Source organism: Macadamia integrifolia, chromosome 14 (assembly GCF_013358625.1).
Source record: "Macadamia integrifolia cultivar HAES 741 chromosome 14, SCU_Mint_v3, whole genome shotgun sequence".
In the NCBI taxonomy this organism is placed as follows: Eukaryota; Viridiplantae; Streptophyta; class Magnoliopsida; order Proteales; family Proteaceae; genus Macadamia; species Macadamia integrifolia.
In genome coordinates this window covers 31,518,249-31,534,809 of record NC_056570.1, presented here as the reverse complement: position 1 = coordinate 31,534,809, position 16,561 = coordinate 31,518,249, and the positions used below count along the sequence as shown (strand labels likewise).

The 16,561-nt window shown below is 39.0% G+C and overlaps 1 protein-coding gene across 1 annotated transcript; it reads right to left on the bottom strand.

Annotated features, from left to right (window-relative positions):
* Nucleotides 1–908: 908 nt before the first annotated feature.
* LOC122061089 (cationic peroxidase 1-like) lies at nucleotides 909–2,507 on the bottom strand. The gene is made up of 3 exons (XM_042624274.1): nucleotides 2,220–2,507; nucleotides 1,926–2,117; nucleotides 909–1,711 (listed from the first exon to the last, which is right to left on the bottom strand). Exons 1-3 carry the CDS (start codon nucleotides 2,433–2,435, stop codon nucleotides 1,160–1,162), a joined length of 960 nt encoding a protein of 319 aa, XP_042480208.1. The 5' UTR covers nucleotides 2,436–2,507; the 3' UTR covers nucleotides 909–1,159.
* Nucleotides 2,508–16,561: the final 14,054 nt, after the last annotated feature.

Here is a 16,561-nt window from a genome sequence, read left to right as displayed (position 1 = left end):
AGAATGTTAGAAAAAACTTTGCTCAAAATGGGAGATTCGCAAAAATGTAATTTACATAAAATAAAAGTCAAACAGCATTGTGTTTGCACCAAAGTCTATATTTGGGCTTAATATGATAAACACACTTATCCTGGAAGACTCCTTTCATCACTATCAATACCTTTTCCGAGGTAACAATTTTGCCTGTATAGTTATTGCTATGTTTGGTTGTAGAGTATATTTAAGGGGAAGGGAAGTGAAATTTTCATACTTAAAAAAGAAATATTTGTAATCATTACCTCACGTGAATGCAATCATGCATGTGATTGTATAAATTACTTAATTTTTCTAATCATATTTAGCAATGACACATTTTACGTGTAAATTTTATTTTACATATCTTAGCAAAGGGTTTTGGATATAAAGTAAAGTGAAATTTAATAACTAAATATGTAATAATTTGTATTAGTGATATAGTGGTAATGATTATAAACTTTTTTTTTTTTTTTTTAAGTATAAAATTTTGTTTCCCTTCCCTTTAATTACCCTTACAACCAAATGGAGCCTATGGGAAAACTTTGGAGGCTAGGAACCTATCTAAGTTCATTCCTACCCCATCCGTCAAGACTCCCGATTAATATTAATAGTCACATTTTCAGCTTAGATTTTATTGGCTAAAGGTGTTTTCCCTCATTTAATTTGGGCAATCAATATTGAGCCAGCTTATGGTCATCCATATTGGATGGTTTAAGATTGTTTTGGACTAAACATGTTAAGAGATTGGAGAAGCTTACTACAGGCATGAATTGAACAACTTTTTCCTTATTTTGTATCATATGGGCAAGGGTTCTCTGTACGTCAAAACACAATTAATTTTTTATTTATTTTATTTTAGAAAGATAAAAAATCATAAAAATAAATAATATGTGTTTGGGCGTGGAAAAGAGAACTTTCCCAAAATCATATACTTCCCACTCTCAACATCTACAAGGATACCAAGGTAATAAAACAATAAAATGGGTCTCCAGTAAGCATATAACTGGAATTCAAAAGCGTCATAAATCCTTATTCCTATTACGTATTAACTACATTTCATGTCATGATCAAGACCATTTCTAACGCTTATCACGAAGGGGAAAGAAAAAAAAAAGGAAGAGCTGGTTAACAAGGGCTGATCATACTAATTGGTCTTCCTGCAATTGGTTCTAATCTGGCCACTAGTCCCTGTGAGTGGACTGAGATTTCCCATCTTGACCATTGCATTTGCAAAATCAGTTAAGAAAGTGGAGGAGCTTGTACTATAGGTGGTAACCTGAGAATCAGTGGAGCCACCACTGTAGAGCTGTTGGTCCGAGTGTAACAATCCCTTCTCCCTCACCAGGTTCTTGTAATAAGCATTATCAAAGGTAGTTTGGCTTATAGCATCAAGAGGGGAGAGATTGTTGTCACTACCGGTGCTCGGGCAATTTGACTTGAGCGATGATGCAAAGGATTGATCAATGTTGGTCTCATTATAGATACGAGCTCTGAAATTTGTGCACCTAGCTTGGCCTATGGTGTGAGATCCTGATAGAGCCACCATTTCCTTAGCAGTGAAACCCTTTTTGGAGAAGGCAGAGATAAGGCCACTTAGATTCAAGGAAGGGGCAGGGATGTCACTGTTTGCCGTGCTTAAACTTGCTGTGGTCGAATCTCTTCTTCCTAGCTGAACAGTCCAGGATTGCCCACCCAACTGCAATGCCCAACGGTCGTAACTAACTATGCAAAACAAGTACATAATAGAGCTGGAAACTAAGGCTGTGTTTGGTACAGATTCTGGGTCTATAAAGCATAAATAGAGAAAAGTAAGTTTCAGAATGCGTTTTAGACCCAGAATCTATTACGAGAATGCATACCAAACACAACCTAAGAGTAATTAGGTTAGGAGTGTCATGGTGAGGGCTTACAGCAACGACTGAATCACGAGCAGCAATAGCAACAATATCAGCACAGGAGACAACGCCGGGGCAGATGCTTTCGACTTTGGATTTGATAGTGTCGATCACTTCAAACCCTCGGACTGATCCGTTATTTGGTTTGGCCGTCTTCTCTCCGGTGAATGTCGACGTATCATCCAACAGAATAGATGCATCGCAACCCTGTGCCACATAGACATACACATACATTTAGAAAGTCAAAATGAAATTACAAATTTGACTTTCACTACCAACTCAACACATTAGAGAGAGAGAGAGACTTGCATTGACAAAGCAATCATGGAAATGTAGACGAAGAAGGGAAGCTCCCATTCGACGTTCATTGGCCACAGCAGAGTTAACTGCAGACTTGATGGTTGAGAGGACGTTGGGACATGAAGTATTATAGTAAGTTGAGGATAGCTGAGCTGAGGCCATCCCAACCAGAACCAAAAGAAACACAGACAAAGTGGTACTAAATGAGGAGGAAGAAGGAGCCATTACTACTACTCTTAGAGAGAGAAGCTGAAAGCAGAAGGGAAGGAAATGAAGAAGAAGCTAGAAGATGGAGCTCCCTTTAGAGTAGTTATTGTAAACCACTGCCTCGGACTCCCTCTATTTATACTTGTCCATTAACAAACCAAAGTGTAAGACGAAGGAAGAGAGAGAGAGAGAGAGAGAGAGAGAGACTGATGAGGTGTCGGTGGAGAGGGTCACGCCGTTGTAGAGATAAAAATAGAACCTTCAGAGTACAGAGCCAGGACCTAAGTTTGAGGCAATGGAGACTCAAAGAAAATGAGTGAGGAAGTACTTATTACGACAATGTTCCCTCACAAGAAGTGTGTCATGGAATATTATCTCACCTTGGGGGAAGAAATTAAGTTTGGTTTCCCACTTCCATGGACCATATCATTTCATGTCAATAAGTTACTTTTGGGTTCTTGCATGGGTACGTATATAGATGGCCTCGCAGCTCTTAAACTAAGAAGAGGCTAAGAATGGCATTCGGGTGACTATGTGGGTGTGAACGCTGCTTAGTTTGGAACCATATTTTTTTTTTTTAACGGTGGTGGTGGCCTGGTCATGGTGGGGTTGTGTCACTGAACCAAAATAACTTGGCTTTTAAGGGCTGTTTGGAAAATTCCCCAATCTTAGACGGAACCTTCCTAATTTCAAAATTTGGCATATGGATTCTAAAGTACGACAGCATTGATCATGCATCTGTTCCCATTGGCTTGGCCTTCTACTGGACAAACCCCACACGCTTTCCCCTCGCACTTTTTGTGGCCGTGTAGGTGTTCATATTTATTCTATCTTGAAATCCATCGATGATGCTAAGGAGATACCAAGTCCTTCCATCTCCAGCCTTTGAAGTGCTTGACATGGCAAAGGATATTAAGTTTCTAGCCATTTTCTTTAAGAATAGTTCATTCCACTATATTCTTAGGGAGATTAATAAGTTTGTCTTGTGCGTGTGAGACAAACCCACAATTCTCCACTCCTTGATTATCTGATGTATGTCACATAGATATCTTGTGTTGGACATGCTACAATAACTAGACTTTCTTAAAAAAAATAGATAAATAAAAAAAAAAAAAAAAAAAGTTCATTAGTCAAAAATGGAACTGACATTTAAGAGGTAACTTCCTCTACGATGCAACCTATTTAGTTTTCTTTATTTTTTGGGAGGACAAACGAAATTCTAAATATAACTTAAATACTGAATAGGATTTAAATAAAAACTATTTCCAGCAAAAGAAACAATATATATATATATATATATTTATATATTTAAGAAACCCAGGAAACTCCCTTTTCTTTTGGAGCGTTGAGGGGGGAGGGGTTTAATATTATGATCCAAACATGTATGCCATGGTAATGCTTCATTCTAAAGCTTATCACATGAATAGAGGAGAATGATATCATCAATCCCTAATATTTTCACAAAGTTTAGGCATGAATGGAGCTGTCATGTGGCTGATTAAAGCATTCTTAGGCACTCATAAAGCCGTTGAAAATTTGCATCAACTTCCTTGTTCTCTGACTCTTGTCTGAAACTTCTATAATAAGAAAACGGTAGTTAAAACTATAAATCAAAATAACTAGTTTAACAAGAAATTAAAGTAAATGCGACCCTTATTAAATAAAGGCTTGTCCAATTTAATGCTATAGATTAATTATAAATTCATAAATGCATTTGTCCCTATTTTTTTCTGACTTTCTCGTAATAGCTAACATAACAATGATTCATTTGATAGGATGGAGGTTTGGATTTAAGGGGGAGAACTAATGAGCTGAGATGGATAAGACCAATTTCAAGCTGGTGAGACTCCTTTAGAAGGGGGTGAGAAGTTTGAAGAACAAGAAAAAACAGAGCTAATAATATTTTTGTTACCTTCTTCAGAAAGTTTGTTCAGGACTTATATATTTGTCCTTAAACCTGATTACAGTGGAGTTAAATGACATAAACAAACTAATTCTCAAGTAATTGCTATAATCTCTCCTCTTGTCTTCTTCTTAAAGATACTCTACGGTCATGCAACAAACATGCCTTGCATATTATGCCAAGCAGTTATAGCTGCCCTTTGATTTCATAACCCATCATTCCTTTAGAAGTTCTAGAGTGTTGTAGACATAATCAGCAGCCCACACAGGTATTTTCCTAGTCCTCTTGGGCCTGGCGCTGGTACTTGGCTGGGCTATATCAATTCTTGTTGTTACCTGTTCTCCCAATTCATCATCCTATACATATTCCTGCATCTGTTGCTGCACTAAGTCAGACTGAAATTGCACAAGTGTATCATTATGCTCCCCATCAAGAAACACCTTGTCCTCAAGGTGCAAAGTAGGAAAAAGCTCCATTAAATCAGTTAAACTCTCCCAAGATGAGTCCTCAGTAGATAGACCATCCCATTGAACTAAGACTTGAGGTATAATTTTATTTATGTATGAGTTGCCTGGTTTTGAGAATGGCTAATGGGGATATTACAGGTTGATTTCTGCATGACAAAGATGGTAATGGCAACGTTGGTGTAGTAGGGATTGGGCCATGGAAAGGTTTCAAGAGTGAAATGTGGAAGACAAGGTGGATTTTATTAGTGGAGGGTAAGCCCAGTTTGTATGCAACAGGGCTAATTTTGTGACTGATTTGGTATGGGCCATAAAACCTTTTACTCAATTTGTGGTGTAGTCTGACTGCTAAGGATTGCTGCTTGTAGGGATGTAGTTTCAGAAGTACCCAATCATCTACTTGAAACTCCACATTTCTTCTATGCTGATTAGCTTGTGCTTGCATTCTCTGTTGAGCCTTCAACAAATTTTCCTTGAGACTCTGCAAGATTTCAGCTCTGCAACTCAGCTCATGGTCCACAGCTTCCACCTGAGAAGCTCCCATTGTATAGTCTGCAACAATGGGAGGGTCTCTACCATACAGAGCCTTAAAGGGAGTCATTCCAATGGCAGAATGGAATGAAGTGTTATGCCACAACTCTGCCCAACGAAGAAGTGAGGGCCAACTTTTAGGATTTTCTTTAGTGAAGGACTTGAGATATTGTTCCATACATCTGTTGAGAACTTCAGTCTAACCATCAGTTTGGAGGTGGTAGGCTGAGCTCATTTTGAGGGTAGTACCACTCAGTCTAAAAAGGTGTTGCCAAAACTTGCTTGTGAAAATAGGGTCTCTATCAGAGACTATTGACTTGGGAATTCCATGTGACTTAATGATCATTTGAGTAAATAAGTCTGCAACAGATGTGGCATTAAAACCAGCAGGTAAAGCATCCAAATGACAGTACTTGGTCAGTCTATCAATCACTACTAGAATAACAGACATCCCTTTAGATACTGGAAGAGCAACCACAAAATCCATGGACATGTCCTCCCAAACTTGAGAGGGAATTGGTAGAGGCATGAGCAAACCTGCAGGCTTGTTAGTATTATACTTGGTTTGTTGATACACGAGGCATTGCTTGATATATTCAGCCACATCAGTATGCATACCAGGCCAGAAAAAATTCACAGACAGTCTCTTATAGGTCTTCAACACCCCAGCATGTCCTCCAAAATATGTGTCATGAAATTCCTTCAACAAGATAGATTTCAAAGAAGAATTTGCACTCAATCTATATTTACCCTTAAAGAACAATATCCCATTCATCACATTATAGTCATTGGTAGATAAGGTTCCTTGTATCCACTAATTATGGAGAGCTTGCAATTCCTAATCAATATCATTCTCTCCTTGAATCAAGTCAACAATGTGGAACAGTGGTGATGAGAATGATAAAATTATGCCTGCCATTTCCTGAGGATTAGAGTTATCATATTCAGGACAAGCATTCTTGTCATCTATGGTAAACCTCGATAGGGAATCAGCAACTACATTCTCTTTCCCAGGTTTATACATTATGGTGTAACTATAGCCTAGCAACTTACTGAGAAATAAGTGTTGCTCAGGTGTTTGAATAACCTGAGTGAGTAAATTCTTCAAGCTTCTATGGTCAGTCTTGATGATGAATTGTCTTCCCAACAAGTAGAGCCTCCATTTTTGGACTGCCTGTGTTAGTGCATACAATTCTCTAACATATGCAGAAGCTTGTCTCCTGTGGTCACAAAGTTTTTTGCTAAAGAAGGCAATAGGATGTCCTTCTTATAACAAAGCTCTGTATTGTAACATTCTAAAAAATCAATTCTACTGTTTTTTCATTTTTTTGGAACAGAAATAGGGTAAAAGTTGTATGGTAAGTCTGGTTCAATTTCTTGTTTTTTTGAAATGAACCGGCACTTTTTAGGTTTTAGAATCCATTTTTTGAAGCATGAAAAGCAAGCTTCTCACACTCAGAATCTATTCTGATCAAAAGGCGCTGAATCATATGAGTGACTTAAGTTAAGAGGGGTAAATCTGTACTTTACTCTCAAAACATAACAATAGGGCTGATCGAAAACCTGTTACCCTCTTTTCTTTCGCAACGGCGAGAGGAGAGAAGTGTACAGAGCTCGGTGAAGGAAACTGAAGCAAGAACGCTGCATACTCTTCAATGTCTGTCGATCTGTCATCTGCCGTTTGTTGTCGGTGAGGTGGGGTGAAACACTCTCTCTCTCTCTCTCTCTCTCTCTCTCTCTCACTCTACCATTTTTTTCTTGTTTTATAGTTTATTTTGTTGTTCCAACAGGTCGATGTTTGTTACAGCCACTATACACGAAGACGAAGCAGATCTGCCATCGGTGAGGTAGGATGATCTCCGTCTCTCTCTCTTGGTCAAGATTTGAAGTTGCAGCGAGGTCACATTATGCAGATTCATTGATTTGTTCTAGTAGATTCTTTTTCTTACGTTTTGCTATGGATGCAATTATGTGACAATTTGTGCCTTATGGATCTCTTTGCACTCAAGTCATCTCAAATGGATCCTCTGTTCTATAATATTCAGCCACTGACGTGGTATTTTGCTAGGTTCTTGTTAGATTTAAGATTCATTATTTTCAGCCTAGTGGTCTAAGTTCATCTTTGGTAAGTTTTGCCCGAAAATGTAATAGATTTTGACTAAGACAGCAGGTTACTTCTTGCATTCTTTACCTAGACGAGTATACATGTAATGATATGGTGGGAATTTGCAAGAAGAAATTCTGTACTGTCATTCTAATCTTCTATCATATTTGGGCTGTTTTCAAGAAATTGGGAACTAGAATGCCATTTAAAGTTAATTAAGATTAAGATAGTTAATGCATGTTCTTGTTTCTGTTGCTCTGTTCCTGTAGCCATATTGGCATATAATATGAGGAGATAGCTCATATATATATGATTCCATGAGTCTCATCCATCAATTGGAGCCATGAAACAATCATTTTAGGATATTATGTCATATAAGAACTTTATAGTGCAAGAGATAGCTTACAGTTTATGTAGCTTAATGCTGCAAAAATTTGTGTTTGAGAGTAGGATCCAAAGAGAGGAAGATCTTCTTCCTTTCTACTGCTTGTGCTTACTTCTTCTTCTTAAGATCACTGACTACAATTTTGTTACTCAAGGTATAGATGGAATTTTATGTAAATATTGGTTTTTAACAGAAATGATTCTCTTAAGTGTGAACCATAAAAGTTTTTGTTTCTTCCAGGTAACAAAATCATTTTTTTAGTTGGGTTGCCATACAACATTTAAGACGCAGAATCACTCCAAAAAAATAGAAATTCCAAAAAGTGTGCCAGACCCAGAATCAAGTTTAAAAAACAGAATTGTTAAAGTACAGAGCCAAAACTGCCCCAATTCCAATTCCTAATGCATCAGTCTCTACTTCAAATATTTTAATGAAACTGGGAAATGCAAGGACTGGAGCTGTGGTCATAGCATGTTTGAGAGCATGTCGGTCCATATAAAACAGTCCTTTTTTAGCATCTCAATGAGGGGGCTATCAATGTGAGCGTAATGCTGCACGAATCTCCTATAGTAGCCAGTGAGACCCAAGAATCCTCTCAATTGTTTGATATTTTTAGGTAATGGCCACTCTACCATAGCAGAAATCTTTGGAGGATCAGGTTCCACTCCTTTGCTGGAAATGATATATCCCAAGTAATCCAAGGAATGTTGATAGAACTGACATTTGCAACCTTTAGCCAAAAAGTTATTATCAGCCAGACATTGCAAAACTTCTGTCAGGTGATGCAGATGGTCCTCTAAGGTCACACTGTAAATCAATATATCATCAAAGAATACAGTCGCAAATTTTCGCAAAAAGGACTTGAAAATACTGTTCATGGTGGCCTGGAAGGTGGCAAGAGCATTGGTCAAGCTAAAGGGCATCACTAAAAATTCATAATGGCCTTCATAAGTTCTAAAAGCAGTCTTCTCAATGTCTTGAGTCTTCACCCTGATTTGATGATAACTTGCCCTCAAATCAACTTTAGAAAACACAGTTGCTCCATGTAATTCGTCTAATAGTTCATCAATAGTAGGAATAGGAATTCTATGCTTGATTGTTATGGAGTTTAATGCCCTATAGTCTACACAAAACCTCCAACTACCATCCTTTTTCTTAACCAGCAACATTGGAGATGAGAAGGGGCTGCAACTGCGTTGGATCAGGCCTTGATGAAGCATTTCAGTGACCAATATCTCCATCTCACTTTTCTGAAAATGGGGGTATCTGTAGGGGTGCACATTCACAGGCATAGCTCCAAGGACTAAATGAATATTGTGGTCAGTTTCTCTATGAGGAGGTAAGGTAGTGGGGATTGTAAAGACCTGCTGAAATTTGTGTAAGATTGTCTAAACACTGGCAGGTAATGATTGCCATGCAGGTTCCATGGAATCATTACTATTTTCAACCTTCAGATGGAAGAAAGAAGCTACTTCAGTCTTGCTGATTAGTTTCTTCAAGTGACTAACAGACAGATCTGCATCAGGAAGGCAAGATTCCCCCACCAATGAAACTGGTGTCCCTTCCCACCCAAACTCCATGGACAATTTTTTGTAATCAGTCAAGATGGGTCCCAAAGTTTCAAGCCATTGAATGCCTAATACTATATTAGCCCCCTTAATAGGCAAAACAAACAAATCCACAACAAACATAGTACCCAGTAGCTTAAGAGGCACACCCTTACAATGCTTATTACACATTAAAAATCCCCCATTACCAATATAAACTTTAAAGGGCTTCGTTGGAGTATAATTGGACATTTTAAAGCAACAACAATAGATTCTTGAATAAAATTGTGGGTACTCCCACTATCAATAAGTATGTTCAATCTATGCTCATTAAAAAATCCAGTAAGTCTCAAAGTTTTTAGACTGAGCTGACCTGCTAATGCATGAAGACTAATTTCAGGTATTAACTCCACTCCATCAGCAATCGTCTCTACTTGATAAGCATCCAAACTGTTGTCTGTGACCTCAGTGAACTCTGAGTCATCGATGGCTAACATAAACAACCTCCCCTTACATTTGTGTTGTACTACGAATTTGTCATCACAATTGTAGCAAAGATGCTTTTCATGCCTAGGCTTCATTTCTAATGGACTTAATCGCAGTCAAATAACAGGGACCTAGGGCATCGGTTTGGGTGGGGTCTTTAGAATAAGCTCAACTCTAGGAGGTCCCAATCGTGGCCAAAAGGGTTTGAAACTCTGTCTACTTGCCATAAATTTTTTCTCAAATAATCTTACTGAGGAATTAGCATGGACCAATGACTGCAGCTGTGCCACCAGTAGCTCTCTATTGAGCTCTGGCTTCAAACCAGAGATAAGGAAACTAATGAGGAAATGTTCAGGAACACCATTCAACTTATTAGAGAGTTCTTTAAATTTGGATTGATACTCAGCGACCGTGCCCTGTCGCGTCAACTTAGATTATGCTCCAGGATGATCCTCAAATAATGAAGGCTCGAATCTAGTCTTCAATGCATCTAAGAACTTAGGCCAGCTTTGCAGTAAGCCATTCGAAGACATCCATGTTGGATTTATGGGCTAAATTAATTATTCGGGTTGATTAAATGGGTGAGAGTCAAATTGCATGAACCGGTTCGGTCCACTCTCAAGCTTAGGGATATGCTGGCTCAACCCATTGTGGTTTAGGGTTTTGAGTGCAGGACAGTATTATAAATACTAGGTTTTGGGTCCCTACAACCATTATTCACTCTTCCCCACTTTATCACTAAAGTGAGAGAACCAAGGAGGTTTAAGGGGCTGTAGAAGATCCATAGCCAAGCCAAGAGAGCGAAAGTGAGAGTGACCAACATCAATCATCTTCAGCATACTAGGTGAAAGGTACAAATCGATCCTCCATAATTTTATTAGATTCGTGTTCTTGTTTTTCTTGTGTGGTTTCCTCAATAGGGTTTCAAACTCAAACCCATAGAGAGTTCTAACAATCCATTGGTACCAAGATAAAGCAGGTCCATCCGTATGAAAAGAAGCTATAATGAGACGCTGATCCTCTGGGTAGAATGGTGTTTGAAAAATTATTGAGCCATAAAGACCCAACCCAATGGATCTGTGCCATTGAAACGGGGCATCTCCATTCTCATATACTTAGGGCCTAATTAAGGTCCATGTGGGGAATGCTGAGAAGCAGTGTCAAATGGAGGATGCAAGCCAGATCCAGACGAAGAGCTAGGGTTTTGTGGTAGATTAGAAAGTTTAGCATCCATGGCGAACAGCTGTAGTTGGAACTGTTGTAAGGCTTTGGTGATATCAACAAAATTGGAATCGGTTTTGGACCGATACTCTGCCATCTCTTACATTTGTGAAGTATTGAGAGCCCAAAGGTTTTTAATGGCTTCATCAAGCTTTGTCAAACGAGTACCATCGGCCATTGGAAGAAGGATGAAAGCACCAATTGATAGGATGGAGGTTTGGATTTAAGGGAGACAACTAATGAACTGAGATGGATAAGACCAATTTCAAGCTGGTGAGACCCCTTTAGAAGGGGGTGAGAAGTTTGAAGAGCAAGGAAAAACAGAGCTAATAATATTTTTGTTACCTTCTTCAGAAAGTTTGTTCAGGACTTATATATTTGTCCTTAAACCTGATTACAGTGGAGTTAACTGACATAAACAAACTAATTCTCATGCTATAATCTCTCCTCTTGTCTTCTTCTTAAAGTTACTCTACGGTCATGCAACAAACATGCCTTGCATATTATGCCAAGGAGTTATAGTTGTCTTTTGATTTCATAATCCATCATTCCTTTAGAAGTTCTAGAGTGTTGTTGACATAATCAGCAGCCCACATAGGTATTTTCCTAGTCCTCTTGCGCCTGGCACTGGTACTTGGCTAGGCTGTATCAATTCTTGTTGTTACCTCTTCTCCCAATTCATCATCCTGTACATATTTCTGCATCTGTTGCTGCACTAAGTCAGACTGAAATTGTACAGGTGTATCATCATTAATAATCACACGGTTGACAAAGTTTATGTACTTTTTAACAAAAAATAGAAAAGGAAAAAAGATCAACGGAAGCCCCTCTTGGGGCAGTTCAAATGCATGAGCTCCTAATTACCCCCACTAAGTATTCTTTATTTAAAATTGTTATTTCCCACCCATTTTATATATCTCGAGTCTCGTCTATGAGATTGTTTTAATCTTATTGTAAATGAGGATATACCTTCATAACTCCAAGGGGAATTTACACCTCTATCTTTAATTAAAATAGAAAAAAGGTTGAGCACATCCCTCTATTTTTTTTTTTAACCATCACTAGAGGCTCTATATAATTTTTTTTTTTAATTTTTTTTCAAAATCTCCACTAATAGGTCTCTCTTTCTTTTTTTTTTTTTTTTCTCACCCAATTTAAAATGTTGCATTAATTATGAATCTACCGTTGGTTATTACAATTGAATTATTTTAATATCTAAATGGGTCTATACACGATCTAATTCCCGTTTTAGAATTCGGATCCACATTAGTAGGGGTTACTGTGGATTTTCTTGTTTGATAAGGGTGTCAACCGGTTGGGCCGGGCTGGTCAAGTCTCGGTGGGGCCTAATCAGGTTTAACTACTTAGAAGCCTTGCACCGTGAACGCCCCGTTTAAGTAAACGAGCCTTGCTTTGGGGGACATGGTACGATTAATAATTGGGCTGGTCAGTCTCGGGCTTTAATCGGACTACCATGAATGGGCCTTAATCGGGCTTTAACCGGGTTATAGACCTATTTAACTTTAAACGGGCTTTAACCAGGTTATAGACCTATTTAACTTTAAACGGGCTTTAAACGTGTCCTCTTTAAAATTGTTCCATTAAATGTGCTTGAAGATGAATACCAAAAAAATGAGACAAAGATGGGCATAGCAAAGACAAAAGATCCAATAGTTAAAATGAATTAAGCCAAAGATGCTCAATGTAACTAAATTACTAAAGTACTCAATCTTTAACCCATGAAACTCAAATCAATTAAACTATGCCTACATAACCCAAGTTTAGTAAGTACAAATCAATTAAACTATGCATAAAAATGATGAATGTTCATATAGCAATTACTATCATCTCATTATACATATCACATACCCTTAGGACTAAATACAAATAGTATTAAAAAAAAATACAAGTAGTATTAAAGGGGTCGGGCTAGGTTGGGCTCAAAGGAGTTAGTTCAAATCAGGCTTGTAAATATGTTGGGCCGGTCGGGCGCCCATCAAGCTTGGCGGCTACACCATGTACTACCTATTTATAAATGTGTTTGGCTCAAGCTCAACATGTTTATTAATCGGGCCGGTCTAGGTCGGGCCATAAACATGTCAGGCTTGGTCGGGCCTACCGGTGCGGGATTAGAATTGACACCCCTAGATAAGATAATATCAATGATGATATTTTAATTTGTTAAATGATTATTCACATGTTATTATTATTATTATTATTTTAAAAATATATACTATTATTTGTTATGATAAAAAGTGAATGATGGATCACCTATCGACATTTGCTATAATAGACATGGTTAAACTTAATTAATATTAAAAAAAATTTGAGAAATGATCCCAACCTAGCCCGAGTACCAGCCCCCTCCTTCCTTCCTCTTCTTCTTCTTCTTCTCCTTCTTCTTCTTTCTCTTCTCTTTCCTTTCTCTTCTCCCCTTCTCCAAGAATTTCCTTGGTGAGAAATGAGAGAAAGAGTGAATTTTAGTATTTATAGTACAGCCACTAGGGGCTGTTTGGTTCTTAGGTCCTTTTTCTAGGAAAGACATTAAACCTCAGTACTGGCATGCAGGGCCACCTGCCCCTCTACATGTTGGGTGCCACATGACCAATGTGAGATGCTCTTTTAGCTCATGCAATTGGCCGAGGCATGCCCAAATATATGTGAGACCCAAAATACAATAATATGATTTTTCTACAGACAGCTCCACCGGCTAGTCGGTGGTCAGGCATATCGATGACAGCAAAATCTGTCCTCCAGTAGTCCCAACCACTTGGCCCTCTGATTAGGTGTGTGTGTGTGTGACCTTGTGCATTTTTTTGGCCATTTTCCCATGTTTGGCTTAGGTGCAATGGTAGTTACCCTACTTACAGTGCAACCTATACTGGCCAAATTGGACAGTTCAGTTGCCCTCAGTGCCTACGAAGTCCAGGCACCTTAGGATCAGCTACATTTTGATATGGAGTATCATACACTAGCCGGCTGATGGTGACCTGGGTGACCTGCCAGTGGTCTCAATTATGCCCACCAAGCAGTCACCGGCTTTGGGTCCTGAGGTTAGCTGTGTGTGTGACATTGGGACCACAGAATAGGCCCATTTTCCCTCCAAATTGGCTTAATATATAGAATCAAAGTAGGGTAAACTTTCCCTCTGTATACACTTCCTTTGCCAAGAATCCAGTTCAGCTTCCCTCAGTGCTCAGCTATGACCTGGCACCAAAGATAAGCAGCTATATTTGGACTCGTGTGTCGCATTCCCCCATCTTACAAAAATTTTGTCCTCGAAATCAAATCATTCAAACTCGATTGAGGATATCATCAGGGTATTGCACACATTTCCAGAGTATGTTAAACATCAAAATCTTAAAATGACATACTCTGTAACTTAGACATACGGGAGGCATCATGTAATGTCCCCAACTCAGGTAGCATGCCCAGTTACTAACTTGTGTGTCAGGCTATCTACTAACTTGGTTGTTAACTAGTTAACTTCCCAACTAATTTTAGCTCAACCGATCCCATAGTTATACAAGATGCCAATGACGGCAAGTAGTGTAAATCACCCTGTATAGGAGAGGACTCATTCAGGCATCAGACTATTGCTAATCCATGTTATTCTTTAGTTGAAGTGGGACAATCCTTTTGGCATCGGAGTGTTCCTGTTGCCTTCTATACACCTTCCCAAATTGGGATGGACTCGGGAATCCTAATCAGAGATGCTTGACTAGGCATGATATGGCCAAGATACAAGTGACACCAGCCTCATCTTACTAACTTGAGCCACCTTCACAAGACGAGCAGTTGTCTGCTACTAGGACAGCTTCGGGTGTTTTATTACTCAACATGCACGTATTACTTTACATCATCGTTCTAGTCCGAAGTCGACCGGTAACAATTCCAAGGCTAGGGATGTCATTGGCAACAAATTCCGGACCTAGGTGTGCCAATGCAAAATATAAACATGTTACCATCGGCACATGGATAGGCTGCCCTGACTTGCAAATAGTTTGATTATCGGGCTAACCAGATGACCATACCACTCATGGTACTCTTTATACTGCCAATGTGGAGTTACTACATCCCCACCTATTTCATTTGCCATTTGGTACTTACGGCCAGGGTCGCCGAGGAATACCATTTCCAGGAGAATTAATGCTTCTGCCCTTCTACACCCCTGTTGTGATTTCCACTGATTATTTCTCAACTGATGTATAGCTACAATAATTGACCAGTGGGCTAAAGTGTAGCATGGAAAACTATGTATTCTTCGTACAGCAAGAGACGTGAACTCTCAATCAACATTGGCTGTGAGTCAACTATTCTTGCTTGCCTACTACACGACTCAATGGCAGGCTATGCATCAAAAGGATCAAGTCTGAAATCATTTCTCACCACTTGTCATTTACTACTTAGATTACCATTTAGTAAGTGTCGGTCGGAATTACTGTGTGCTGACACTGATACCACTCTTTCCTTATATCAGTTGGACTCGGCCACTATGTAATATGGATATAAGGGCGTAACCTTCGTATCTGGGTTCATTAGGAAACCCGAGTATGGTTTGTTGCAATGACACACACAGTTCACGGTGAAGGTGAGTATGCGTCGCTAATCACAAAATCTAATGTACTTACGGAATGGGCATTGGTATAGTTCATTGCCCGAAGTCCTCCCCACCCACAAGTACAAAATTGCAAATAAAAGGATCACTCACACCAACCCTTCTCAGCCAATCGATTGGCCTATTTTTTGGGTATAATACCCATTTCTGAGAGTGACATTTTTTACTCTTAACTCCTTTTTTTCTGCAAAAATCTTCAACGGTATGCTGCCCCAGCCATAAGATGACCGCAACCAATGCTTCCCTCATCATTTCCTCACTGTACAACCCTCCAGGTAAGGATTCTACATCTTTTGATCAATTTTACCGGTGAAAACCTAAATTTTGGGAAAAATAGTTACCTTGGTTTTCTATGCTTCAATTTCTGTAATTAGCTCATGTATGTTATGTTCCTTTCTTTCATGTGTAGTTCCACACTATGTCTACACTTGGAACACCCATAGGATGACCATAGCAGCAGTGGCAGTAGCCCCACAAGAAGAACAACTTCCCCAGGAAGAGTACAATGTGGTTCGGTTCCGTTCTTGACTGATCAGAACAATTGGGGCAAGTTCTTGGTCAGAAAGGTAGACCTCTAGAGACCCATCGTCGTTGTAGAATTCGCCCCTTTGGGGTCCAGCTAAGGGTCGCAGCATTGGGACGGGAATCTATGTTACTACCACGCAACATACACTTAGCTTGTGCATATGTTTTATTGCAATCTATATAGTGAGCACATTGAGAATGGGGATTTTTGAATCACCGAGTAAAGGCATAGATATTTCATTCACTATGGAGTAGTTTGCGCAGATTATTGGGTTCTCCAATGTTGGTTACAAGACCTACCATGCTTCAAAGACCAACTCCATGTATTTCTTTTTCTGACTTATGAGGAGCTGATTAACT

Coding starts and splice junctions, on each gene's coding strand:
- LOC122061089 (XM_042624274.1), bottom strand. CDS start 2,435: ATGGCTCCTTCTTCCTCCTCATTTAGTACCACTTTGTCTGTGTTTCTT. Junction 2,118..2,219: donor TCCATGATTGCTTTGTCAAT/GCAAGTCTCTCT, acceptor TATGTGGCACAG/GGTTGCGATGCATCTATTCT. Junction 1,712..1,925: donor CTCGTGATTCAGTCGTTGCT/GTAAGCCCTCAC, acceptor TGGGCATTGCAG/TTGGGTGGGCAATCCTGGAC.